The sequence below is a fragment of the Podarcis gaigeae genome (assembly GCF_964106915.1).
Source record: "Podarcis gaigeae genome assembly, chromosome: 2".
Lineage (NCBI taxonomy): Eukaryota > Metazoa > Chordata > Lepidosauria > Squamata > Lacertidae > Podarcis > Podarcis gaigeae.
The window spans coordinates 21,949,263-21,977,019 of record NC_139679.1 but is presented as its reverse complement, the minus strand read 5'-3'; the positions used below and the strand labels follow the sequence as shown (position 1 = coordinate 21,977,019).

Sequence of the window (27,757 nt, the reverse complement as noted above, 5' to 3'; positions counted from 1 at the left end):
ACCGGTCCTGAAAGACATACATTGGCTTCCAGTACATTTCTGAGCACAATTCAAAGTGTTGGGGCTGACCTTTAAAGCCCTAAATGGCCTTGGCCCAGTATACCTGAAGGAACGTCTCCACCCCCACTGTTCTGCCCGGACACTGAGGTCCAGCGCCGAGGGCCTTCTGGCGGTTCCCTCATTGCGAGAAGTGAGATTACAGGGAACCAGACAGATGGCTTTCTCAGTAGTGGTGCCTGCCCTGTGGAAAGCCCTTCCATCAGAGGTCAAGGAAATAAACAACTATCTGACTTTGAGAAGACATCTGAAAGCAGCCCAGTTTAGCGAAGTTTTTAATGTTTGATGTTTTATCGTGTTTTTAATATTTTGTTGGGAGCCACCCAGCGTGGTTGGGGAAACCCAGCCAGATGGGCAGGGAAATAATACTAATACTAAAATACTAATACTAATACTAATACTAATACTAATACTAATAATACAGTGGTACCTCGGGTTACATACACTTCAGGTTACAGACGCTTCAGGTTACAGACTCCGCTAACCCAGAAATAGTACCTCGGGTTAAGAACTTTACCTCAGGATGAGAACAGAAATCGTGCTCCAGCGGCGCAGCAGCAGCGGGAGGCCCCATTAGCTGAAGTGGTCTTCAGGTTAAGAACAGTTTCAGGTTAAGAATGGACCTCTGGAACGAATTAAGTACTTAACCTGAGGTACCACTGTAATAATAATAATCTATACTTCTGTGGGAGGGAACTGGCAGATGAGGGACAGATGCTGAAACCATTCTCACATCACTCCTTCCCCGTTATTCCCCTCCCTCTCAAAGCTTATCTAAGAAAAAACAACAACAGGTGAGAATAGCTAAAAGGGGACAAATAGGGTTGGGAACCCCATGTTTGTTTCACACTGTGCTTTGCCTTGGGTTCCTACCATCTCTTGTTTTCATGCATCAGCACCATCCACTTAGCTTCACCACCTTCCTTGACAGTTGCCTCTTGCAGCTATAATTGATTTCACACCACTTCTGCCCATTCAACCTTCATTCTTGATTGGATTCTTTCTTCTTAATCCCAGAGTGCAGTCATGGCAGCATGCATATATTGGTTTTTTACATATCAACAACAACCACACTCTTGCTTGGTGTGTGAGATGTATGATCGAACAGTTCACACATTAACATTTCAGGTTTTATTGGTGCCCAGGCAAATACTTTTATAGCACTTTCTGCGTGGGGACCTTTGTCTCTGTTAATCCCCTCAGCAATAGCACAGAGTCAAGAAACTTGCACCCCATTTATAATGAATATGCAAATCTGTTATATCTTTTTCCGACATGGTGCAGTTCCATAAGAGTCTTATCTGCTAGAGGAATTGCCCGAAGTTGCTGTACAATTTCTTCCATCACCACATAAACTTTTCATGAAGCTTGCATTCAAATTTAAAATACACATACACTACCCATTAAGTAAATAACTGAAGGGGTGTTGCAATATATATTATACACTTCCTGGTGTTCTGCAAGCACAAAATATATGATATGGAATATGGGCTTTGGTACAAAAGCCTGGAATCCTGAGAAACTTTAAAAAAAAATGTTTCTAGTCCTGTACAAACCGGGTTGCACAAATCACAGAGTTGAATTGCATGCTTAGAGCTATCCAAGGTCCTAGAACTCTAGTCAAGCCCCACCTTTGCCCTGACCAACACTGTCATGCTCAGGTATCCTGTTTGTCTGTTCACACCATCAAACTACTCTTTATCATCTGACAATTCCAGAGTTCCCTATGAATGGGGATTTATTGCTGAATCACTCTGGGAACTGTAGCTCTGGGAGGGGTGTAGGAGGTCTAGCAACTCTCAGCACCCTTAACAAAGCACAGTTCCCAGCAATCTTTATGGGAATCATAGAACCATAGAATTGTAGAGTTGGAAGGGATCCTAAGGGCCATTTAGTCCAGCCCCCTGCAATGCAGGAATCTAAACTAAAGCATCCGTGACAGATGGCCTCTGCTTAAAAACCTCCAGGAAAGGAGAGTCCACAACCTCCTGAGGTTGGATACCAAACACACCCAACCAACCAACCAACCAACCCTATCATCTGTCACCAGGTTACTAAAACATTTGCTTAGCTAGTAAGAGTGACAGTGGTTACACAGCAGCAAAATACAGTGCTGTAAAATACAGTTATTCTAGAGTAGTTCCCAGCCGTTTGGAAATCCTGCTATCATAGCACTGTGCTATTATGGTAAGAACAGATGATTTAAAAAAAAAAGAAAGGAAATGGAACAGTATTATGCTGCCCCTGCAGGCATAAGCACTGGCCTTCAAAGAAAAGACTGACACTGCTTCAGCTAGCTAGCCAGCTGGCACTGTTCCTATAGAGACAGGACCATCCCCTGGACAATAGGCCAGCCATGAGGAATGAGACTTTAAGCACACAGCTGACTTGCATAACAATATGTGTCCAAGATGTGTGTGCAGGATTTCCAGCCAACCTATGCACAAGCTTTAAAATTTAATATTGCTTTAATGGACTTGCACGTGGAGGATGCAGTGTGTGCTGAGCAATGCATCGGTTAAGAGCACATGGATGGGCTGGTGCGGGGGGGTTGGGAGAGTTGATGACATATTAATCTGAAATGGAAACACCTATATACTAGGTGCCATCAAGACACACACAAAACCTCATTCCCCACACATTAAAAACACTGAAAAACCAAGTCAACAAATGGAAGTAATATTATCCAAGTGCAATTTGATTTCAATCACATCTAGCATCATTCACTTCCCCCCCCCCCTGCACAGACAATCCTTCATGTGGGATTTATTCCCATGCACTTGAGAGACGGAAGGGAGAGAAGATTCATATATTTTTAACGAGAGTAGAAACTTTTTACAAACCAGAGGTGCAGCAAACAAGATGAATTACACAAAGCTGTTTTAACTCAAATCTGACTGGCTGCATCCTTGCTCTAGTGCTTTCCTGCAGGCAAGATGTATTTTCCACTACACGCTGTTAAGAAGTGGCTCATGGTTTTTGTCCTATAGGATGTTGCCTGAACCTCCATTAGGAAGCAAGGCCGAAAAAGCTCATCTTATGGTGAAATGAGATCATCAGAGCTGAGGTGATTTAGCTGATCAAAAAGGGGAGGCTGCAAAAGAGCATAGTAAGACTTTGTCTTACAAGAATTAAGAGGGAACAAATGGGAGACATATTTAGATTACAGGTAGGCCATTGCCACAATCCAGAAAGGGATAGATAGCTATGCACAGAAGAATCTATCCATGTATGTAGACAATGTAAACGCGATGCTGCAAGCACATTTTGACCTGTATTACATCTTCAGGCCTGACTGAATGCACATGATGAGGCACAACGCCTGGGCTGGTGGTGGGGGTCTTCAGCTACTATCCCATGCTATCTGCCAGTAATTAGAGCTAAATCAGAGTTCACAAGTATAATACCAACTGGCTATAAGTGGTTTCATTAATCATAAAGCTAAGAGGTACCAAAGGACACGTGGTCCATCCTTCAGCATACAACACCAGAGCCCTTTGTATATTTATCTACCAACTACAGTTTAATTTAGGATCAAACTACACTACAGTACAAGGGGCGCGGGTGGCACTGTGGGTTAAACCACAGAGCCTAGGGCTTGCTGATCAGAAGGTTGGCGGTTCGAATCCCCGCGACGGGGTGAGCTCCCATTGCTTGGTCCCTGCTCCTGCCAACCTAGCAGTTCGAAAGCACGTCAAAGCGCAAGTAGATCAATAGGTACCGCTCCGGTGGGAAGGTAAACAGCGTTTCCGTGCGCTGCTCTGGTTCGCCAAAAGCAGCTTAGTCATGGTAGCCACATGACCCAGAAGCTGTACGCCGGCTCCCTCGGCCAATAAAGCGAGATGAGCGCTGCAACCCCAGAGTCAGCCACGACTGGACCTAATGGTCAGGGGTCTCTCTACCTTTACCTTTACACTACAGTACATCCCATAAGCAAACTGCAAGTGAGCAGCAAAACAATTGCTTACACACACATAACTCCAGTTGACACACACAAACAAAGCAAACCACGAGCTACAGAAGAAAGCAAACCATGCTATTGAAAAGATGGTTTCAGAGTGTCACAAGATCAACGTTGTGGAGTAGTGCCACACAGTCTGACTGGATGTCTCAGCAATCTGCCTCTGAAGTGGTGAAGTTCTGTGCAACCCAGTTTGTGTCATGTGGCAGTACTTGGATCTGACTCCTTCCCAGATGCCAGTGTAACATCAGCCAGCTGGAATAAAGTCCTGATGGCAATGAACAGCGCTATGCAAGGATTCCTATGTTGTGCAGCAGAGGGCAATGTGCAAAAGAAATCTCTATTCATGCAATATTTTAAGGGCCATGCACCCAAATTCAATTGTGTGCTACTTCTTCCATGGTAATATCTGCACATTTTACTAAAAGCGAACAGGGTACTGTAAAAACCTCCGTTATCTGAACCTACATGAACAGTGCTCCCTTTCATTCAAACATGTTCTCATCCTAGCCTGTACATATTTACAACCTTTGTAGACAGTATGACAAACATGTAATGAAGGAAACAGTAGGCAGAGTGGAGAAAAGTGCTGGATTTTCTTGGCCTGCGGCTGGAATATACAGCTTTTTCAGGAAACCCGTCCTACATACTCCCAGGAAGAAGGAAAAAGAAAAAGCACATTACTAGAGGGAGATAGCAAGTTCAAACCAGCTTTCCACCAGCTTTCTGAATCATTAAAGAGCATAGCATCACCTTTGCAGGGAGTGTGGAGGAAGTGCTTCAACAAAGCAAACACTCATTTCCAGCTCAACACCCACAACTTCAGATGATCGACTGTGTCTCGCTTTTGTTGTATTGGACTTTTATTATTGTACACCTGGGGTGCCTTTGGATAAAGGGTGGTTTGGATTTTTTGTTGTTGAAATAGATGAAAAATCTACATGAAGCAGCTTTTGCTTCTCCTGAGGCAGGTAGAGCTTTGCTTCTTATACTTCCAGAAACTGAAAAGATGAGGATATTAATTAGACTGATGGAGAACAATGACACTTGGCCAGCAACAACCAAGCATCTCCTGCCTCCAGCTATATGTCCTCACCAATCACCAGCATATTTTCAAGGCGAGAGAGAGAGAGAGAGAGAGAGAGAGAGAGAGAGAAGAGGCAATCAATATAAAGGAGATTTCTCTTCAACCCCAAAGCGCAAACCAGAGAAGCCAAAGGGTTAAAGGCACATGACAAAGGTCAGCAGCAGTTTGGGGGAGAAGAAAAAAAGAGAAGCATTGTGGCTTTAGACGGCGCCTCAATGTTTCCCCCGCAAACCCCACTTGAAAAATGCAATACGATTGTGGATCGAGAAGATCGAGAGCCCTACTTAAGCCTCTGGGTCTTTGTCACTCACAATAGGCCTCCCTTGACTCATTAATCGTGTGTTCCGTGGACAGAGTGCGTCAAACGGCAGCAGATGATAGTCGCCTCAGCATCGGCCCAGCTGTCATCCCCATTCCTCCCAAAGGTACCAGGGCCAGGACTGGGGCAGGTGTTTCTTAACCCTCCCCCACCCCAGCCCCAACAACTCCCTCAGCTCAAGAATACTCTGTCAGCCTTTCCCCCTGCCTCCAGACCCTCTGCCAGGCCACGCTGACAACTGTAAAAGGGATTAAGATCTGGGGCCTAAATGCAGGCATCTCCCCTCCCATCTGCCCCCACCTCAACCAGACACATCTCCAAACAAACTTTCCCCAGCTTTTCAAGTCCTCACGCCCTACACATTTCACCTTTCAGGGGAAATAATGAGAAGGGGTGGGGAAGCCCTTTTATAATTCCTTCAATATGCTTTGCTTCTTCAATGAGCCTCACCCAAAACTTTCTTTGGGAGTGTGATCTGTTGACAGAATGGGCTTTAAAAAAAAACACAGGCAGGCAAGTATCTCTAAAAATAATTGTATTTTAGCAGTTGTTGAATCATAGAATTGTAGAGTTGAAAGTCCAACCCCTTGCAATGCAGGAATCTTTTGCACAACGTGGGGCTTGAACCCACAACCCAGAGATTAAGGGCCTCATGCTCTACCGACTGAGCTACCAAGGCAGATGCGCTGTGAGCTGCCTTGAGGAGTTGGTATAGACAGAGCAATCTGATGGTGGTTGTAGGGGGCAGGGAAGACCTGTCACTTCCTAAGCCTTGCGGGGCTCATATGGGCCAGGATGGATGGAGCAGGGGGTTTTATCTGCCTCCCCCTATCTTCTGAAAATGATTTTTTTTAAAATCCTTATGGTTTTTTTCAATGGGAGAGAAAACAATCCATTCTGGGGTCCATCTTATATAAATGAGGGGCAGAGCCAAAGTCATAGAATCGTAGAATTGTAAAGTTGGATCGGACCCTGCATATCATCTTGTCCAACCCCCTGCAATGCAGGAATATGCAGCTGTCCCATACAGGGATCGAGCCTGCAACCTTGGCATTATCAACATCACACTCTAACCAACTGAGCTATACAAGTGTTAACACGACGTCCTTCGAGTCCTCGTTGATCTGCCCCTGACAAGCCCCCAGAACACCCTCTCCTTTTGCTCTTACCACCACTGGAATACCAAGAGTGCTTTAGCAATGGTGGCAGAACTTCCTACCACTGCATCAGGGAAGTGACTCTGGAGAGGTACGTGGTGCCAAAACAGCCACCCAGCTGCCCCTCCAAGAAGCTTGGGGTTGCACCCATAGTAAATTATCAGGCACAAATGAAAAACAAAACAAAAGAAACAACATTTGCCTCCACCTACCTAGGCTCCTTTCAAGATTTTGCTGGCAGTGAAACTGTACTTCAGCATGTAGACAAGATAGGGTTAGAATTAGCTAGAGGAGGTTCAAGGGGCAGCAGTAAGAACTTGAGATCAAGCCAAGTCACTTATTAAGTGAAATACTTGCAGGCGATTTAGAGTTCTCTTAGTCACCTCAGCCAACCATGTATTCCTCTTTGATTTCGCCACAAACAAGCTATTCCTCTCTTCTCTGTTAATAACGTTTCTTTTCCACAAGTACCATGTGGCATAAAACCAAGCCCAAAGGAAAGGCAACAAGAGAGGACAATGGGAAAGGAAAATGATATTGCCTTGGCATGAAGCGCTCTCGCTCTATTTTTATCCCTAGCTCTAGAAATATAAAAACATATGCTGTAGGATTTAAAAAAAAATAAATTAATTAATCACGTCTCATGTTCTCACATATCAGGAGATGCACTTGAAATTAATCAAGTGGTTATGCATATATAATAGGGGAAAATATTTTAATAATTAACTCCTCTTCCACATTTACTGATATCGCCTTCTTTTATCCAAATACCATGAGGTACGAAAATGGATAAAGCCTAATGGTTTTTAAAGCCATGGCTCTGTCAATTATAAGCCACCAAAAATACCCCCTCTAAAATTGAGATAGAGGCTGAAAGTCTAATCCTTTCCATTTAAAAAATAAAGTTATGGCTTCCCCTCTTTTTTCCTACCACTGTCCTCAGATGCACTTGTTGCAGATCTGCACTGTAGCTGATGCTGCTGTTATTGTTATGAATCCGAACTTTTCCTGGCATTAGCAGTCTCCAGGATGTAACTGCAATGTGGTTGTCAAGTTTTTTTTCTCTCTCTCTCCTGCCCACACAGCTGAGGTTTAGCCTGGCATCTCCAGAGAGAGGCTCTCACACCGCTTCGCCTTGTTAGCATCATCACACTCACGCTGGGGGAGGGAAAGACATTCGTGGAGGAATCCATGACTCCCTCACGAGCTGTAACAAAAATGCAGCCCGAGATGCAGGGAGCTGAACCAAGGTGCTAACTTAAGCAGTAGGGAGCTTCTGGGCTGGGGGCTGGGGTGGGGGGGGGTGGCAGGTCTGAGCAAACAGATTGCTGTCAAGGATGATTTTCATAGTGGGAGTGAGGAGCAATGGCAAACCACTGTTAAGTCAGGCATGTGACAAGGAGTTTAAAAGGGACCTACTAAGTAGCTTGATAAAGTAGGATCTAGCCCCCAGCCTATCCTTGTCCTCCAGACTTCAGCAAGGGCACTCCCAAACTGAGAACTTAAGGAAGAAATGTCACTTGCTCCAAGGACAGTCCACATATATATTGGTCTAGTCCATGGGTAGGCAAAATAAGGCCCGGGGGCTAGATCCGGCCCAATCGCCTTCTCAATCTGGCCCACGGACGGTCCGGGAATCAGCATGTTTTTACATGAGTAGAATGTGTGCTTTTATTTAAAATGCACCTCTGGGTTATTTGTGGGGCATAGGAATTCATTCATTATTATTATTATTTTCAAAATATAATCTGCCCCCCCCCCACGGTCTGAGGGACAGTGGACCGGCCCCCTGCTGAAAAAGTTTGCTGACCCCTGGGTAGTCCAACCTCTGCCTCCTCCTGCTCAGGCTGCACAGAAAAAAAACCCCAAAACATTTTGGTTCCAGAAATTCACTCCAATTGTGCAGTTAAAATATTAAAAAATTCTACAGGATGTGGTATTAGTGTGCGAAAACAGTCAGGATCCAAGGATCCTCAAGCACGCACCTCCAGATGGTGGAGATGTCAGGCGCCATCCTGAAGCCCAGGCATCTTCACTTGGTCACAAGTGGTTGAAAGCCAGGTGCTAAATACACCTGGCACCTGGCTAAGTTTGAACACTGCTACCTCCCGGCGGGGGATCTGCCAGAAAGACCCCATTCTCATCATACACCCATGAGATAGCAAATGTAAGAACAGCAGTTCTACCTGCAGTCCGAACTACAACCACCATGTTGGTGACTATGAGCTGGGGATTTTAGAATGAAGCACAGGTTCCTCTCCACCAGCTTCTCAGTGGGGGATGAATGCTGCTGATGTGCAGACTCCAACTATTCAGCCTTTGACCAAGTGGACAGAAGCCTACAACCAGAGGCCCTCCCACCAGGAGTAGGAAGCTTAGGGGTGGGGGAAAACAGAGCATTCTGGGGGTAGAATAGGGGCCACAGACTGGGAGCTGGACTAGTATGGAATTCAGCCAGAGAGAGGCCCAATTTGGGACCTTCTGCTGTGCCAGCCTGGAGCCAGCACAACACCAAAATCTGGGAAATAACCCCATGCTGATTAGGAGTCAAGAGGGCATCAAATCCTGCTCTGATGCCCCAGTCTTCCCTACACCTGTTAGGATTGCCCTGCAATGACAATTTGCAGCAATTCTAAAGGCATAGTGATTTCTAACTGCAATCCAGCTTTGCAAACAAAACAAATAAGTGTGTATTGTCCCATTAAAAAAGGTTTATTGCCTACATTTGTCTGTGTTACACATTTATGGCACAAGGACCACCTGAAACGCCATTTTACAAATGCTGTCCCTCTCTGGACGCCCAGAGATGCTTTTATACTTATCGGATGTAACCAGGCAGGAAGCTGTTTGTAAACCTGCTATGAACATTCTTAAGCAATTCGCAGACATCTGTTTTCACTAGAAAATGCACACAGAGTTAAAGCAAGGGGCATTTTTAATAGAAACTAAAAGACACCAACCATACAAATTGAAACTGGACAATAAACAGGTCTCAAAAATAGAAACCAAGCTAGTAAGAGAAAGCAGTTTAAAAAGTGAGAGTGGAGGATGTGATTACTCTGCTTGGAAATGTGTTTCTAATTCAAGAATGATGTGTGAAGTGCTCAGCATGGCTTGAACACACCTGAACTCTCAAGAGAGATGGCAGATGTGGAACAAAAATCCAATGTGTGGGATCACATGTATAAATACATTCTGAAGCTGAAGATGCAAAACAAACCAAAACCACTTTATCGTCAGTTCATCCAGAATTACAGTTCCAACAAAAAACAAAACAGGAAAACATTTCATGGGATCGTCCACAGGAAAGGGTCATGCCCCTGATCCTGAGCAGCAGCCAAGACTCTGGCACTGAAGAAGGACCACCAGCTAGCTATCATAAGGACTAGCGACATAAGCCACAGAGATGCTGAACCTGAACCTGGGCTCTGACACCAGGCTGTTAAGCCCATCAGCTAGGAGCCTCCTGAGCTTGAGACAACACCCCCAAGTCAAATTCCTCAGAGGGACTGACCCCACCTCTACACCAAGAGCCTCATAGAATCACAGAATTGTAGAGCTGGAAGGGACCCTGAGGATCATCAAGTCCAACCCCTGCAATGCAGGAATACGCAGCTGTCCCATACAAGGATCGAACCTGCAACCTTGACACTATCAGCACCATGCCCTAACCAACTGAGCAGGCTGCAATGCAGAAGGCGGGAGCTGCCTCCAACAGAGTGCTGGGCTCCAGGCCACAGCCCAGCCTCGTTAAGACTTTCCATCGGTCATGCAGGAAGAAATCAGAGCCTGGGAAAGGCAGCCTGGACAACAGGGATAAAAAGGCCACAGCTGAGCTCCAGACCTTTTCAGAGCAGGAGCTATCCAAGGTCCTGGAATCATAGAATCTTAAGAGCTGGAAGAGACCCTGAGGATCATCTAAGTCCAACCCCCTGCAATGCAGGAATCTCAGCTAAAGCATCCATGACAGATGGCCACCCAACCTCTGTTTAAAAACCTCCAAGGAAGGAGAGTCCACAACTTCTCATGGGAGTCTGTTCCACTGCTGAACAGCTCTTGCTGTCAGAAAGTTTTTCCGAACTTCAGTCCAACATGACCTGCTATTGACTGGCTGGTGACCTAATTGATATATTTTTTGCAGAACTCAGGCTTGCATAGCTGATTAGCAAATAGCTGCTGTGGGTGGGCTGAGCTGGACTGGGGCTTTTGCCCCTGTAGCAGTCCCAGTAGAAACTGACTCTTCCACACGAGCTAACTCCCAACAGGAGGAGGGCTAACAAAGTCACCCTCAAGCATCTTTGGCACTCATGGGCTCCACATTGTCCTAATTCAGCAGCATAGCACACACTTTACATAAGGACAGTTCCAGGTTCAAACTCCAGTGTCTCCTGTTGTTAAAAATGACACCAGGTAGCAAGCCCAGGAAAGAGCCCTGCCTTAGCCTTAAAGAGTTGTTGCTATTCGGAATAGGCAATATTATACTGTGCTGGATAAAGCGGTAGATTTGGATCAGGGAAACCTAGATTCAAATCTTCACTCAGCCATGAAGCTCACTGGTTGAGCTTAGGTCGATCACTAACCTAGCTCACTGTTGTGCAAGAATAAGAGGGTTGGCGGCCAGACAAATGTACGCCACGCTTACTTTGAGATGCACATGAGGATCCTCTAATGAGATACAAATGTGATAAAGACATGTTAAAACTTGCACTCAACCACCCCAGATGGAAGAGGAAATTTTTAATTACAGCAAACCATGTGGTCCATCATCCAACCCAAACCTAGTGGGCTTTCCATCTATCTTAGTTTCTCAAATCTAGGAAGAAGACATCTGCTTTTGCCCATAGGTGATAAAAGCTTTGTGAATCCATTGAAGGCTTGGGGACCAGTTTTCATGAGCTGTGCTCTCTTTGGCAACAACACCCCAGAAACAGATTAAATTTCAACGTTGCCTGCTCATCTCAGGAGGGGCTAATTATTTTGAGACTTCAGTTACCTCCCAGTCCATTTCAGCTGAGCACTGGCAGGTCTCAAGACAGTGTTAAGTGGTATATTGCACCAAGCTCTCATCTCATTTTTGATCATCTTCCATTTCTAGCAATGTAGTCACCTCATTGCCCAGCAACTGAGGATTGGGACAGACGTTGTCAAGAACCTAGCACATAAACCACAAAACAGCTGATCTTTTGGGTTGCACATGAGTCTACAGCTTCAAATGACACTGCTTAACATTTGCAAGCAGAGACCACGTAAATTCAGCTTCATGATGCTTTTGGCTGTGGAGTGCAGTGCATCCTTAGATGCCCTATTTCATGACTGCTTCCCTACCCAAGGGGTGTGGGTGAGCACCTGCGCCACCGCCATCTGCTGCCAGTTGGATTGCCTTGCTACCCAGATATCTGGGACAGCAGCAGCTGGATTCTAGGTCTGCCATCTGGTATCCATTTAGGGCTCTAGTTTGATGTTCTAAGTTTCTTTTCTTTTTTAAAAATGCTTTTATAGTTTCATTGGGGGCAAATTTCAACCCAGCTGCTCAGTATGAAGCTTGCTCCCACTGTTAGAAAGCCACAGAAACCACTGTTAGGACCAACGGACAACAAGGCAATAGCACTCCAGTTAGGCAGAATCTGATGATGTCTTCTCATCACCCAAGTCCTCAAAATAGCTATATCATCATTTCAGGTAGGGTCAAAATGAACCAGTTTGTGGAATTTTCCTTGCAGGAAAATTGGGGATCAAGCACACCATCTTCCATCAAAATATATCCAGCTACCACTGATGCATACAAACACCCTGTGCCAAATGGGAAATATCTCTGATGGCAGCTGGCAGTTCTGCAGGCACTAATCCTCACCAGGATTAGTGCCTGTAGTGTGGTGTAGTGGTTAAGAGCAGTAGACTCGTAATCTGGTGAACCGGGTTCGCGTCTCCACTCCTCCACATGCAGCTGCTGGGTGACCTTGGACCAGTCACACTTCTGTGAAGTCTCTCAGCCCCACTCACCTCACAGAGTGTTTGTTGTGGGGGAGGAAGGCAAAGGAGAATGTTAGCCGCTTTGAGACTCCTTTGGGTAGTGATAAAGCGGGATATCAAATCCTAACTCTTCTTCAGGGACAGAAGAGCCATTGGATCATAGGAAGCTGCCTTACACCAGGGTCATATTATTTGTCTATCAAGCACAGCGTAGTCTACTCTGGAAGTGGTTTTCAGAAAGGAGGGGTGTCATTGTTGTTTTACATCTCCATCTGAAGATGCCAGGGCCTGAACCTGGAAACCCCTGACTGTGAGCCTCCTTGAGATCAAATGGGAGCCAGCAGAAGAGGCTGCAAAACTGTCCCCTCCACAGGAACATTGGGGACAAAAGGGAGACTAAAACATCTGCTTCTCTCCAAAGCAACCATAGATAGGATGTGGACCTCAAACGGTAAACTGTTTTTCCTGGGTACATACATAGGGAAGCCTTCCAGATGTTTTGGACTGCAACTTCCACCATCCCTAGCTGAGGGTTGAAATCCAAAGTGTCTGGAGGGCACCTGGTTGGCGAAGACTGGTTTAAGGGTCCTTAGACTCTCTGTTGCCGAGAATCGGCTGGAAAATACTTCCAGTGGCCGAACGCAGGGTGTGGGGTTCCTGACCTGCTAAGGCAGGAAAACTATCAGGTGGAAATGGGCTTGAAGGATGAGTGCCACAGAGCACATGCCCTTGGAACTAACTCCCACTCCACTTTTAATCTTTGCAGTGGTTAATGGGTAGACTCACTTTGTTCAGGGAAAGATTTGGCTTGAGAATACACATCATAGGATGTCCCATTCCTGCCCCAGTAGGCAGGGGTGAGTTTCTGCATGATGCCCTTTGCTGCCAGAAATACTCCTAATGAATGCATGCACACAAGACGCTTACCCATAATTTTTTGGGGGGTGGGGTGGAGTCAGGGGTTGTTCCATCTCGCAGCTACTTTTCTGTGGCTCTGCTGTGAGCAGAGACTCCTATCTTACCTGTCCTGTACTCCTCCCTCCAATTATTCACCAACAGAGTCTACACTCAGGTTCCGGGTTTGAAAACAGGGATAGCACGTTCATCCAAATATAGCATTTTTGCTGAATTGTTAAAATGCAAAGCAGCTGGTTCCTCTTAGAACTTCAGACTAGGCAGCTGTAGTCTACACATCTCAGTGGACTGAAAAGGAAGGAAGGAAGGAAGGAAGGAAGGAAGGAAGGAAGGAAGGGGGTGCCTTGCACATTCAGGCCCCAAACTCAGTTTGCAGGTGCCTTTCCAGCAACAGCAGCATAGTTTTGACCCTCCCTGTTTTCATCATCATGATAAAAGGATAATAGCTCAATGATAGAATACATGCCAAAGTCTCAGGACCAGTTCCTAGTGCCTCCATGTTAGCCTTTCTGAAATCCTAGAAAGTCAGTGCTATTCATACTAAGCTCAATGGACCAGACTTGGTGTAGGGCAGCTTCCTCTCACTTACTGACATACTTTCCAATACCTCGGAGAAACGACCTCGGCCCAGTATACCTGAATAAGTGCCTCCACCCCCATCGTTCAGCTCTGAGGGCCTTCTAGTGGTTCCCTCCCTGTGAGAAGTGAGGTTACAGGGAACCAGGCAGAGGGCCTTCTCAGTAGTGGCACCCACCTTGTAGAACGCCCTGCCATCAGATGCCAAGGAAATAAACTAGTACCTGACTTTTAGAAGACATCTGAAGGCAGCCCTTTTTAGGGAAGTTTTTAACGTTTGATGTTTTATCGTGTTTTTAATATTCTGTTGGGAGCCACCCAGAGCGGCTGGGGAAACCCATAGGGTATAAATAATAAATTATTATTATTATCATTATCATTATTATCATCAAAATAACACAAAAACTAAGAAGCAGCTATGAAAAGTGGGCATAAAATAGCTCCCAAAGAATAGGAAATTCAGAGTGGCAAAGCAAACTCATGCAGAAGGACCTCCTTTTCCTTCTCCCGCCCCACCCCCCGCCCCAAATAAAACAACTGATACAGATGGGAGTAAATTCATGCCAATGTGTTACAGAATGGACTCCAGCTTGTCATTAGAGTAATGCAACTACATGATCCCACCCCAGATACATTCTGCACACAATGAGGAATGTTGCTCACCCCAGATTTATGGGCTAAATATAGAGCACAGCTTACTGGGTTATAAACAGACACTCATCACCACTGGCAGTGAGCTTACTTAGGGAATGGTAATAAGCCATCTCTGGGATGAGAGACACATCTCATTGGCAAGGCAACCCACTCAGATAGTCGCTGTGCGGTCTGACCACATACAGGAACCAAATTATTATATTGCCTCATAAAACGCTGCCTTCTTCAAGGGCCAGACAAAGTAATAACAGTTCGCTTGCATAAAGTGGTATTTCTGCCTACACAGAAGTGGGCGGAACACATTAACAGAGTGTTGCAGGCCAAAAGCGAGCCACCAAGACAAAACTCTAGGAAAATGTCTGCGTATTTTCGCATGTCACTAAAACTGGAAATAAAAAAGAAATGGAAAGAAATTGTACCTTGAAATGTTAACTTTTCTCCACGTTTGTGTTTTAGAACACGTATCTTGAAAATATCTACAAACACCATTTGAATGCTTGCAAACGGCAATGGGTTTTCAGATCCACAGGTAAAATCCCATTAATTATATAAATGCAAACAAGCAAAATGCAAGTTACAGAACAAATCCTAGCCTGCCAACATAACTGTGAACAGACTTCAGTAGATCTTTGAGACCAGCCGGCTCCCGCCTGCTTAGTTTTTCTTGTTTTTTTTAATTATTGACTTTGCTATGAAAACAGCCAAAGGAAGCCTTTGCACTAGCAGGATTAAGCAACGGGCAACATCAGCAGACATGTTAAAACCTCTGCCACAATAACATTCACTTTAGAGGCTCTACTGATTTTTAAAAAGGCCTCTCTATGCATACACAGAGGTGACATCTGTGTATCAGCAGTGAATGTTTGCTGTGCATGTGTGACACACATGATTGTACTATGTTTCATTTGCGCATGAATGAGGAGATTTTGGGTTCAAGTCGCCCCTGGTTTTGCATGGGGCAGAAGTGGAGATTCACTACTGAATCTTAATCTAGCATTATCTGTGCTATATCCTACCATCCTAACACTTTAGGTATCTTTCCAACCTTGGGCCTATTGCACTAGATGACCCTGACAGTCCCTTCCAATTCAGCAGTTATATGATTCTTTTCAGTGATCAACTAGTTTCTTAGGCTAAATCAGTGAAGCTCTGGGGGTTAAGAAACCGACCGATATCAATATGTCCCACACATTGTTGAAACATTAGATATAGAGAGCATGTCAAAACTTACACAAGGTATTTTCCCATAAGCTGATCTGTTATTAAAATGTAAAAGTTGAAATTCAATATCTATGTGCTCTACCTGTGAATCTCACTCAAGCATGAAGGAGCTGAACTAGCAACTGTGCTATGAAACTTCTAAAGAAAGGGGAAAACCCATCTTTAAACATATTGAGCTGCTTTCTTTTTATAGCACAGCCCTGGGAAGAAGGGTCATTCACAGGTAAAAGGTAAAGGACCCCGGACGGTTAAGTCCAGTCAAAGATGACTATGGGGTACGGTGCTCATCTCACTTCAGGCCAAGGGAGCCGGCGTTTGTCCACAGTCATGACTAAACTGCTTTTGGCACAACGGAACACCATGACAGAAGCCAGAGCACGCAGAAATGCAGTTTACCTTCCCGCCGCAGCAGTACCTATTTATCTACTTGCACTGGTGTGCTTTTGAACTGCTAGGTTGGCAGGAGCTGGGACAGAGCAACAGGAGCTCACCCCGTTGTGCGGATTCGAACCACCAACCTTCTGATCGGCAAGCCCAAGAGGCTCAGTGTTTTGGGTCATCCATTGATAAGGGTAAGAATTTAAAGGAAGGTGTACAAAGATACAGTACAACAGGCATCAGAACCCCAGAGTTGGGGGTAATGCTTGCCAAGCATGACTGCAACCAAATCATTGCCACACTAACGGCACATAAGCTACATGTTACAAAAGATTCTCCCACTGAACAAATTTACTTGGTCTCCATGGTTAGCAGGTGTTAGAGCAAAAAAAAATTATTCACATACCTGATCAAACAGAGCTTTCCAGTGCTGAGAGAGGGAAGAGGCAATGCATAAAAGAAAGAAGAGGGGAAAAGAGGAAGAAAAGTGTAAGAGCACAGAAATGTACATTCATTCCAGAAACATTTTTTATTTTTTTAGAGAGACAGGTAATCAAATGGAGAATATAGGAAACGGAAGTCCTGCAGTCTGGTGCTGCCTTGGACAGTGAGCTGCTCTGAAGAGTTATGACCACACCAAAGGCACAAACCCCCTTGCCATCACAGATGTCAAAAAGAGGCCGCCATTTCCTCCAAACTGAACACTTCGTCACCGATATTTGGAAGTCATGTTTGATTGCACAACACTCTGTAGAGCAGCCCTCTCTGGTTAAGTTCAAATGTTGCTATACTACAACTTCCATCGCCCCTAACCATTGGACATGCTGGTTAGGGCTGATGAGAGTTGTAGCTCCAAAACATCTAGATGGTACACACATACAATATGCATACATAATTTTATTTGTAGGCCACCTTTCCACAGTTCAAACCATGCCCAAGGCAGTTTACAACATGAAGAAAAAAAATACATAACTTCAACATAACCATCGTAGTCCACCCCCGTCGTTCAGCCTGGACACTGAGGTCCAGCTCCAAGGGCCTTCTGGCGGTTCCCTCACTGCGAGAAGTGAGGCTACAGGGAACCAGGCAGAGGGCCTTCTTGGTAGTGGCACCCGCCCTGTGGAACACCCTCCCATCAGATGTCAAGGAAATAAACAACTATCTGATATTTAGAAGACTTCTGAAGGCAGCCCTTTTTAGGGAAGTTTTTGACGTTTGATGTTTTATCGTGTTTTTAATATTCTGTTGGGAGCCGCCCAGAGTGGCTGGGGAAACTCAGCCAGATGGGCGGGGTATAAATAAATAATTTATTTATTTATTTTATTATTATTATTATTATTATTATTACACAACTGAACAATTCCCACATAAACCAAACAAGATCTAAAATAAAGATAGAAAAAACTGCCGCTATCATAATGGCTTTATACAAGTCTAATGCATCTTAAAACCCCATGAGGAAAGGTTACCACATTTGGGACTTTTTAAGCTTGGGGTGGGGCGAAGACAAGTGAGGGGTGTTATGACAGGAGTTTATAAAGTTATGTATGGCATGCAGAAAGTGAAAAGAGAAAAAATTTCTCTCGCACGCACAGCACTAAAACATATAGACACCCTGAACATTGGAGGAGATAGGACAGACAAAATAAAGTATATCTTTGCACAGTTAAAATGATGGCATTCGCTACCACAAGATGGCCACCAACTTGGAGGTCTTTAAAAGGAGACAAATTTGTGGATGATAAGACTGTCAACACAGGGCCGGCCCAAGACATTTTGGCACCTGAGGCAAACCACCAAGTAGTGCCGCCCCCGCCCCCCAACCAGGGAAGAAGGGTTGAGTGAAGATCTACATCAGGAACATGGCCAGAATAAAGAACTACAATTAAGTGAGTATATAGGATTGGCAAAATTAACTTCAGTTATAAGATATCAATCAAATCAAAAGTTAAGAATGGAGTGGAAGTATTTCGAAGATTATTTGTCAAAATCTTGTTCTAAAAATGACATGCTAATAGGCTTAGAATAAAAAATGTAAGCAATAACAAAACCAATAAAGAAGGAAAAATCAGAATTTAACCAAAATAATTTATTATAGAATGCAAGGGGGAAAAGGTAGAAAGAAATATAAAGAAGTCGAATTACTGTGGAGGGAAGTAGAGGGTGGATGGTGGGTTTTATAATTAAGTGTATAATTATGCAGCTGCTGTAATTTAGATATTATATTTTATGTGAGGAAATCATTGGGAATTTTGGTTATTATGTATATATGTTAAGTTTCAATAAAGATCTTGGGGGGAGACTACATCAAACAGAACTACATCAAAATCAAGGGAGGGAGACCAGCAGTGCCTCCTATTTGCAAGAAACTGTTGAGGCAGCATTTGGAGGGGACTGCCAAAGAGATGACAGATCTCCTCACAGAGTGAGGCACTCTGGGAAAGGTGGCCTAGGAAAATGCCTGCGCTACTGGCTAGAAAATCTTCTTTAAAAATATAAATATAAGCTTTCAAAACTCTTTAAAATTGGTTTTCTAGCCACCATGACAAAGCAGCAGCAGTACTGGCACTCTCCTAGGCCCACCTTACCCAGAATGCCTTGCTCTGAGGAAGGAGCCACTTCTCATATGGATGTGTACCTGAAAGACCAAGGAAGAAGCGCAGGTGCCTGGATGGGAAGTTACAACTAAGTGCAATTTATGACACTGCATAGGATCTGTTAGGGCATCAGCCTTGGTTGGCAGTTTCTTGGCTTGGTTGAACTTGAATCGAAATGAGAGCCTTAAACTAGCAGGGGGTTTTTAAACCACTGTACATTATAAGGAACACCAGGCCGTGCACTCTTGACAACCTCCGGTTAGAGCAGATCGCATAACACCAGCCAATCGAACCTGAAAACGCATGGCAGGTCCACCTCGGCAAACTGTTCTATCAAAGAGCTCAGCTTTTGTGTGCTAACTCCCTGGAATCCCACAGAAACAATCGAGCTCTTGCCTGAGTGAATATTCCTTTATATAAAAAATCCCACTTGTCACAGTAAATCTGCCCAGTGATTCAGAGTTAATGTTCGATCAACGCTTTTGTTTAATGCAACTCCAGATGCCGCCAGACAGAGATGCCACACAACCCTGGCAGCCGAGCCTCCCTTTGCAGCGAGGTGCTCTGGTTTCCCTCTGGGTGTGTATGTGCTGCCGCCATCACTGATACAAGATACGCATACCTTCAGTTAGACCTCATTGGCATGAACCTGACTGGGCATTACTTTGGCAGATCATACAAGTGCCTTTTGCAGCTATTGCCTCTTGTAAGTCACCTTCAACCCAAGACACCCAACCAGCAATGTGGGACCAATTTAATATAAACATCTGCCTATGACCTTCTCCTTCTCCTTTCCCCCCTAGAATGAACAGGTGCCAAGGGAAATGGGACTCCTGCACCACCCACAACTGAAGAGGGGATTTCCACAGGTACAGATTGCTGATCAGAAGAGGCGAGGGGGGGGGGGAATGCACCTGCCAGAACCCACCCTGCTGTTTTTAAAGCTGAACTTGTGCCACCTAAGATTCAGAGGCGACCCACAAGCTGAAGACCATCCGTGTATTCAACCAGCCTCTGTTGCTGTGTGCCTTGAGCAATGTTAGATCTGCAGATATTAGCAGGGGGGAAATCCACATGCTGCAAAACAACAACCACCACCTTCACATGCTGATTTCTGCAGATAAAGCTGCCGTTACAAGGGACAGCAGCAGATCCGGCCAATTCCTTGTGGTCAGTTGGCAACCCTAATGGTGAGTGTTTTGCAGAACCAGCCCAGTTCATAACTTAATTCTACAATTATCTGTAGAGTCCCTTGCTTTTAATAGTTTCATGGAAGAAGAGAGATGCGTACCCACCTATGCTGGCCCAAGGAGGAGTTAAAAACAAGATCTAAGGCATTTTAAATGCTAGACTTGGGGGGGGGCTATAATTATGGAGGTTTAAAAGCCTGTTTGCTTCTGAAAGAGCGGTTCCAGTCTCTTGTGTAATATTAAATGTGGCTTCTCTTCTCTAATTACATGTATTGTTAAACATAGCTTTCCCAGGTAATAATATCGGGTTTATTATTACTCTCTGGGAAAGAAATCCAGCAAGACAAATGTATTTAAATATTAAGAAGGGGGTTACAAGCACTAGGGAATCTGATACTTCCCCCTGTGGTCTGGTACAAAAGCTCCTTTCCCCAATCAGCACATTCCCTTTTAAGTTTGGATTCTGGCAGGCTCCACACAGATCTCACCCTGCACAGAGAGAGATGCAACTGGAAGAGGTTACAACCAGCGCCCAAGCCATTTTTTCTGGGCTCAGCACAAAACTTGCCCCACATGCCCCAAAGTCCTTGTCCTTTTTCAAAAATGGGAGGGTTGGGTGAGGTTTCTTCAAGTGCTTTGGTTCCCTCTGTTTAAGCTCTTTCTCCTGCTTAGTTTTGGTTTTGTAGCCAAAAATGCAGGGACAGCCTTTTAATGAGGCAAAAGGAAACAGTCTGCTTCAGCAGCAAGAGCCACAGGGGAGCGGGGGGCTGGGGAAGGGCATGATGAAACCCTCAATGCACTGCCACCTGCTGCTGCGGCTGCAAGAGAACAAGTGATAGCAGCTTCTAGGTTCTGGTAAGATCCTATCGGAAGCCACAGCGGCTTCTCCTCGCTTGTCCCACCACCAGAGAAGCGAGGAGAAGCGGCAGCTTTCGGCAAGGTCTTTCCAGAACCCAGAAGCTGCCGTCGCCACCACAGCTGCGGTGGGGCAGCACCTTTCTGTTTAGCTTCAGGCGCTGAAACGAGATGGGCAGCCCCTGCAGAAATGGCACTACAGCATTAAGCATACCTTGTATCGTTGTCCCACCACCAATCTCCAGGCTCTGAGCTTTCTTCCCCTGGGGTTCCCCCCCCCCCCCCGTGCCTCCCATCACTCCTAGACATCCAGCCATGACACACCAAGGGCGTCCATGTTGGTGCACTATTAACTAGTGTGCTAGTGGAGGAAGAAGGGGCATTATCCTAACGCAGCTCCTCCCACTCCCACCCGCTCCAGACTGCTCATTGGTTCCTTCCTGCCTTGCCTGGTTATAAATACTTCCAGGTCAGACCTGAATCTTTACCTGGGCAACAGTCAGGTACCATCTCTGCTTTGGTTTTGATTCCACCTGCCTCCTCCCTCCAAGCTTTCCTCCTCCCAATCTGCCAGCTTGCCCTTCAGCACCCTCATTCTAGCTCAGCTTCCCCTCCCTTCAAATGACATGCCTCTGAAGGTTCTCCTCCTGTTGACGTTCTCCAGAACTTAATCCAACTTTGGTCCTAGTCCTGCCGGCACTCACGCTTCATGGCTCTGTGCTGACACCCATCCACAAAGGAGTACAGATGTAAGCCTACCCATTGGAGTGGGTGGGTTCGCCCCATGCAGAAGGTGCACAGGAGCTACGAGATACCATTGACATTGACTGCCACCCATCTACTCATGATGAAACTGCCTGACAGGCGAATGGGGGCCACATCGTGCAGCGACAGGATCTTGCTGCAGCCTTTCCCCAACAACTCCACATCACACCAGACAAGTCAATTTGCCACTCAGCATGAGAAAACACACATCAGTATCATGGCTACATTTGGAAGCACTACTTTGCTCCAAGCTAGGTCCTCTGCACGTACCTTTCTCACATGCTTCTGCCCTCTGATTGAGTCACACTGTGTCCTGGACAGCAGAGGTTGATCTGTGGGGGGTTGGTGGCTTGGCAGCTTTGCCTTTGGGCAGCAGGTTGGAGTAGATGGACTTTGGTTCCTTCCAACTCTATGGTTCTATAAAGCAGGAAGTAATGGGACGCGTGGATAGGAAGTCGGCAAGAAACAGCAACTGGATTTTTCTACCCTACCCTTTGGCACTCTTGCCACAAGCTCGCTAAAACACTAACAGAAGATACCAACAAGTTGTGCATTTATTTTATTTAAAAAGTAGGAGTCAGCTACTCACTGGGTTTATGCACGACCACTGTAACACACACACAAACTATCAAGGTAGGGACTGCAAGAATAGATTTCTTTTCTCACAAGGTGTGAGAGTAGAAATTTCACACGTAGGGGTGAAAGGAGGAGAAGGTATCCCAGATTTTCAGGGGTGGAGGACGTTTCTCACATTACTGTTTAGTGCAGTGATGGGGAATCTGTTGTCCTTCGGTTGCTGTTGGACTCTAACACCCATCAGTTCCAAACACAACTGCTAGAGACGATGTAAGCTGTTGTCCAGCAATATATGGAGGGACACAGGTTGTAGGTCCCTGATTCAAGGGACAAATGAACAGCACAGGAAGTTGTCATACATACTAGTCGTGGCCTTCCTGGTGGCAAGTCTAACCTGATGCAATGTGTGTGTGTGTGCCATCATTTCCATTCAGCACAGGATTAGGAAAGATGGAATGGATTCAGATTTCAGTGTCAGATCCGCAGGGGTCACAAAAGATTTGGGGATGGGTGTGTGTGTGTTTGGCAGTGCATGAGAATTCTCAGAGGACATCTACGCTACTGTCTTAGCTGTACTGCACCAATGGCTGTTGTAACTTTCCAAACTTTGCAACAGCCACAGCTCCTGACCAAGGGACTCTGGGAACTGTAGTTCTATGAGATAGCTGCAGACCTTTCACAAAGAACAGGCGCAACTATAATTCCCGAGGTTTTTAGGAGATGCCACAACAGTTGCCCTACTTCTGTGAGCGACTCAAACTAGTTATGCAAGTCTGAAACTAAGGCTGCAGTACTGAACTTGCCAGTGGATAACCCCAATGAACTCAATGGGACTTGCATCTTAGAAGGCAGTTCTGGACTGGCTGCACATTGCAGAGAAAGATAGTGGCAGCCAAGCTGTTCTTTCAGCCATTGCTGGTCTCCTCAATGAGGAACTCCTGATACATTTTTGAAAGAACACCTGAAACAAAGGACTAGTGAAAGGATGGGAAACCAGTAGATCACCAAATGCTGTTGGACTCCCAACTCCCATCAGGCCCAGCCAGCATGCTCAGTGCTCAAGGATGATGGGACTTGCATCTGGAGGACAAGGCTCCTCATCCCTGGACTAAATGGTCCTCAGCTGCATTCCAGCCCCTCTAATTCTGCCATGAAAGTTGCTAGGGAATTAGGAGGTTTCTGCCTGCTAATACCACTAGAAGCATTCTGAATTATGGCAAAGGCTCTCCTGTGTGTTATTCAAGCACCAGCAGCTTGAATATGTGGATTGCTTTTGCACCAGGAAATCTTCAGAAAGGAAACAAATGCAATCAGATAATAGGATGAGTTAGAAAACCAACAGGAGGAAATCGCTCTCGGGGAATTGCTCACTGTCACAGGACTATTTGCTCTAAAAGTGCTTAGATAGCAGAATGTGCCATCCCTGAGACCCAAGTGCTCTGGTTGCCATTTAGTGATTAATCTTGCAGCAGTTGCGGGTTAAGAGCAATATAAAGCATCCCTAAATCTTCCGCCAACCGTCAGCTGGAGATGAAGTGGGGGGATGCATTCTCAGGGAAATACTTGGTAACTAATAAGGTTCACTGTTTAAGAATCTTTAGAGATTAAGGCTTACAACTAAGTTAGGCTGCTTAGGAAGACTGGAGGTTCACATTGAAAGTACTGAGCACACACTTAATGAAAATGAAAGTACATGTGGTCACATCCCAAACCTGCTGTGGGATTCAGACCCAAATGTGCTTTGCTGCAAATTCGCCTCAAACGACTAGGAAGAAGAGTAATTTCTTTGAAATCTCATTGCATTTATTTTCTTATCCCCGAGATGATATTAGTGCCAGTAATAATTTCTGAATGACTGAAGGTTCCACATGTGGGGAGGGATGACAACAAACCAATATGAAAAGCTTGCAGCAAACAGTCAAGCATTGCATGGGAAGAGTGTGAGTGATCCGCTGAGCACACTGCATTTGTTCGAATGTAAGCTAAAGCTCTTGCAGATGACATTGTGCATTAGCACAAATTACCCACCACATGTCCACAGCTACATCTGGCAGGTTGGGGGCACTTATGTACCACTGCATTATTCAGCAGGAAGTCATGATTTGACAGCAGGAGGGAGGCAGTAGTAGCAACTAGGGGGCAGATCTACTGTACACCATAGATATAATAAAGCATATTCAATGCATATTTAAATCACATGACTTCCCCCTAAAGAACCTTGGGAAGTGCAGTTTCTCCTTCACAGAGTACCATTTCCAACATCCTTAACAAACTACAGTTGCCATAATTTTGGAGAGAAGTCATGTGCTTTAAATATGCATTGAATATGCTTTAAATGATGGTGTGGATCTGCCCTAAAAGTAATCATCCAGCACCAAAGTAAGGGTGAGCAACATGTGGGGGGTTGTTTTTTCATTGTCTCTGTGAGATACCTCTGATTATTTTACATCTGTATCAAACCATTCCTCCAAGCAAATCGGGGAATTAGCCCATTTTATTCTCACACCAACCCTGCAAGGTAGGGCTGGGCTGAGTGTTGGTCACCCGTCCAAGGTTATCCAATGTGCTCTGCAGCAACTGCCTATTGAATCACAGCAGGGTTAATATTCCTTTGCCTTCATGGCACATTTTCATTCGGTTTCTCACCCAGGGCAACAACAGCTCCTAGCAGGAGCTTATTCCGCTTGCGGAGCAGTTTGTATTGCCAACTCGGTACCCCTTTCTGTGCTGGTGCAAACTAACACACAACATTTTGCGGAAAGGGAAAAAATGCTTTTAATTTGGTCCAAGAAAAAACTTGCTGTGCTGTCTCCTTTGGGGGGGTATGGAATGAATACGACACCTATGCATATAGCTATCTCCATAGGAGTACATATAATCTGCAGAATCACACTGAGCTCACCCACTGGTTAGAAAGCAAAGCTATTCAGGCTCCATCCTATGCACACCTACTTAGAAGTAACCCCCACTCAAGTGAGCGGTGCTTACTCCCGTGTAAACAGGCCCAGGATCTTGCTGCAGAGGGGCCACTTTGAGAACCCCAATGATGGGGGGGGGGAGAGAAACCTCATTTTCTTCCCACTTTCTCTTCCTAGAAAGAATCAAACTTCCCCTCCCTTTAATTCCGAAGTTTATTTTTAAATAGCTTGATCCGATTAAAGTCAACTGGGAACGGAGGGGAAGGCGGGGAGGGGGGAGAGACATCAAATGAAACTCACGTCCTCCGTAGCCATAGGCAGGACATCCTCGGATTCCAGGACCTCGATCGCTTCTGCTTCCGAGCAGGCGGCCACCGCGGGAGAAGGGTTTGCACGGCTTGGCTCCGGCAACCTGTCTCCCATTCTTGGAAGCAGCCAACTCCCTGGTCGATCCCCACCCCCACCCCCGATCTGCCCCCCCCCCTCTGCCCTTCCTCTCAGTCGCTCCTCTTTAGGCGAGGGGGGTGGGGGCTGGAGGAAGAAAAGCAACCTCGGAGGTGTTTGGCAAACTTTCAAAGCCGCCGATGCAGCCTGGCCCCTTCCTCTTCCATGCTGGCTCCTGCAGCCAGAGACCGGGTGGGTGTTGTTGCGTGGGTAGATTTTTTTTGCCCCCCCCCCCTTAAGGAAAATATCCCTCGAGAGACGAGAGGCGTCCTCCAGCTGGCATGCTGGCGCTGATGTAGCTTCGATCCAACTGCACAGGCCAAGGGGAGCCGGACCTTTCGAAACCTTTTAGGCGCGCGCCCTCTAAACTTGGCCAAACTTTTGCGCCTCCTGCCCTGCTAGTCCACGCGAGGTGAGCGCTCACCCGCGAGCCCTCCGGGTTACTCTTCCTCAGGCCCTTTTGGTCATTGAGCTCCCGCTGCTGCTGCTGCCGCCTTAGTCCCACTAGGAGCCGCGCCACGCCACGCGGGGAGGCGCCTGCCCTTCTTCTGTGGCAGCGTCGCAGACATCGCGCTCATCCCGCGGATGGAGGAGAGGTGCCTCCTCCTCCTGGTCATGGAAGTGGGGGGCTTCCCTGCTGCTGCTGCTGCTGCTGCTTCTTCATGAGGCCGGAGGAAGCCCCCTCCCGGCTTGCAAATCCTGCGGGATTAAAACCATCGAGCGCCAAAAGGTTTCATGCGTGGTGGTGGTGGTTTTTTTTGGGGGGGGGGGAGCGATGCTTGCAGGAGCAAGGAAAGTCGCGATCCAGCGGCGGGTCGGTCGAGCTTGCCTGGGATCCCCCCTCGCGTTGCAAGCCCAGATGAGCCTGCAAAAGGGAGGAGAAGCGGGGGGGGGGGGGGAGCCGGCGCGCCGCAGGGGCAACAACTTCGCGGGAAAGCTCTGCGGCCGAAAGGCGTGGGGAACGCGCCACGACCGCTTTAAGGGGCAGTAGGAACCCGCGTCCAGCCGCGTCGCCTTGGCGCTTTCCGAAGAGACGGCAAGGGCGCGCGCGCGCTCTGCGAAGAAGAGCGCCTTCTTCCCCTCGGGTGACCTTGCCAAGGGAGGTCGCTTTATAGGGGGCGATTCTCCGGCGTCGCCAAGCCCACGATCGCAACGCCCCCCCCCCCACCTCCGGCGAGCCGCCAGACCCCCTTCGTGGGACGGTGGCGCAGAAGAAGCGTCGGTGGCCGGCGTCTCCAGGAGCTGGAGGCAGGGGAAGCCAACTCAGTGGATCCAGCGGCAACTCTGCCTCGAGCGGTGGAGAGGGAGGGAGAGAGAGCAGCGATCGGATCCTTGCCAGGGCAGAGCAGGGATGGCGGTGAGCTTTGCAGCCTAGCTAGAAACTGCGCGCCGAGCTGGCTGCGGGTCTAGAAGAGCACGTGGGTCCCCCGCTCAGGCCGGAGCCTTCCCCTTCCCTAGGCTGCCTCCAGGGGCGAGCGCTGGGCACGTCGCGCCCGGAATTCCTCCACGATGCGGACGTGTTGGCTGTGCAAACGGGAGGATTTGCGTCAGGATCAGAGGGATGGGACGGGACGCCGCGCCCGCCCAGGCTCGGTCTTTCTTTCCCCCACTTCCCTTCCTCCTCTTTCCCACCTTGCGCCAAAGCAGCCCAGCTCGGGGTAGGGTGGGGGGGGGGACCCGGCCCAAGGCCCAAAGTGATTTATGATGAGCAAGATCCCGAAGTTCTCCCTCGCCGCCGCCGTTTTGGAGTTCTGCACCTGGCGTGGGAATCGCGCTTGGAGTTTCGAGAAAGGGCGGGATCTTATTTCGCATAGTCCCGCCCTCTTGTTTACATAGGGAGAATGACGCGTTGCGGAGCGCACGTGGTCAATGCGCCAGCAGCGAGGCGTCCCGAGGCGATTATGCCTCTGGCTTATGCGAGGGTTTTCCTATAGAAGTGCCGGGTGACGTGGGAGGGATTGGGGGTGGGGTGGAAGGTTGCTTGATCTGAGAACAACTGCAGCCGTCTGGCATTCCTGCAGCCCGGCCCTTCCACTAATCCTTATCATTCATCTGTATAAATTATTCCATACAGGATTGCCAGCTGACCTGCTCCTGTGCCTTTAGCACCAGCTCGT

The 27,757-nt window shown here is 46.7% G+C and overlaps 2 protein-coding genes across 12 annotated transcripts in view; both read right to left on the bottom strand.

Moving 5' to 3' along the window:
- Positions 1 to 27,571, bottom strand: part of RHBDL3 (rhomboid like 3) — a 132,375-nt gene extending 104,804 nt beyond the window's left edge. For 4 of the 11 annotated variants that reach the window (XM_083727642.1, XM_083727646.1, XM_083727647.1 and 1 more), the window contains exons 1-3: positions 25,497 to 27,083; positions 21,973 to 22,119; positions 16,702 to 16,725 (exon numbers count right to left, since the gene is read on the bottom strand). In XM_083727642.1, coding sequence (XP_083583768.1) covers positions 16,702 to 16,725; positions 21,973 to 22,119; positions 25,497 to 25,619 — 294 coding nt within the window. In that variant the 5' untranslated portion in view covers positions 25,620 to 27,083. Of the gene's footprint in view, positions 1 to 16,701; positions 16,726 to 17,725; positions 18,175 to 18,613; positions 18,716 to 18,836; positions 18,864 to 21,972; positions 22,120 to 25,496 lie in introns of those variants that run through there. The other 7 variants (XM_083727645.1, XM_083727650.1, XM_083727644.1 and 4 more) reach the window with 7 other exon arrangements.
- The window catches only part of RNF135 (ring finger protein 135), a 223,936-nt gene that overhangs the window by 104,804 nt on the left and 91,375 nt on the right, over positions 1 to 27,757 (bottom strand). The gene's annotated exons all lie outside the window — the stretch shown is intronic.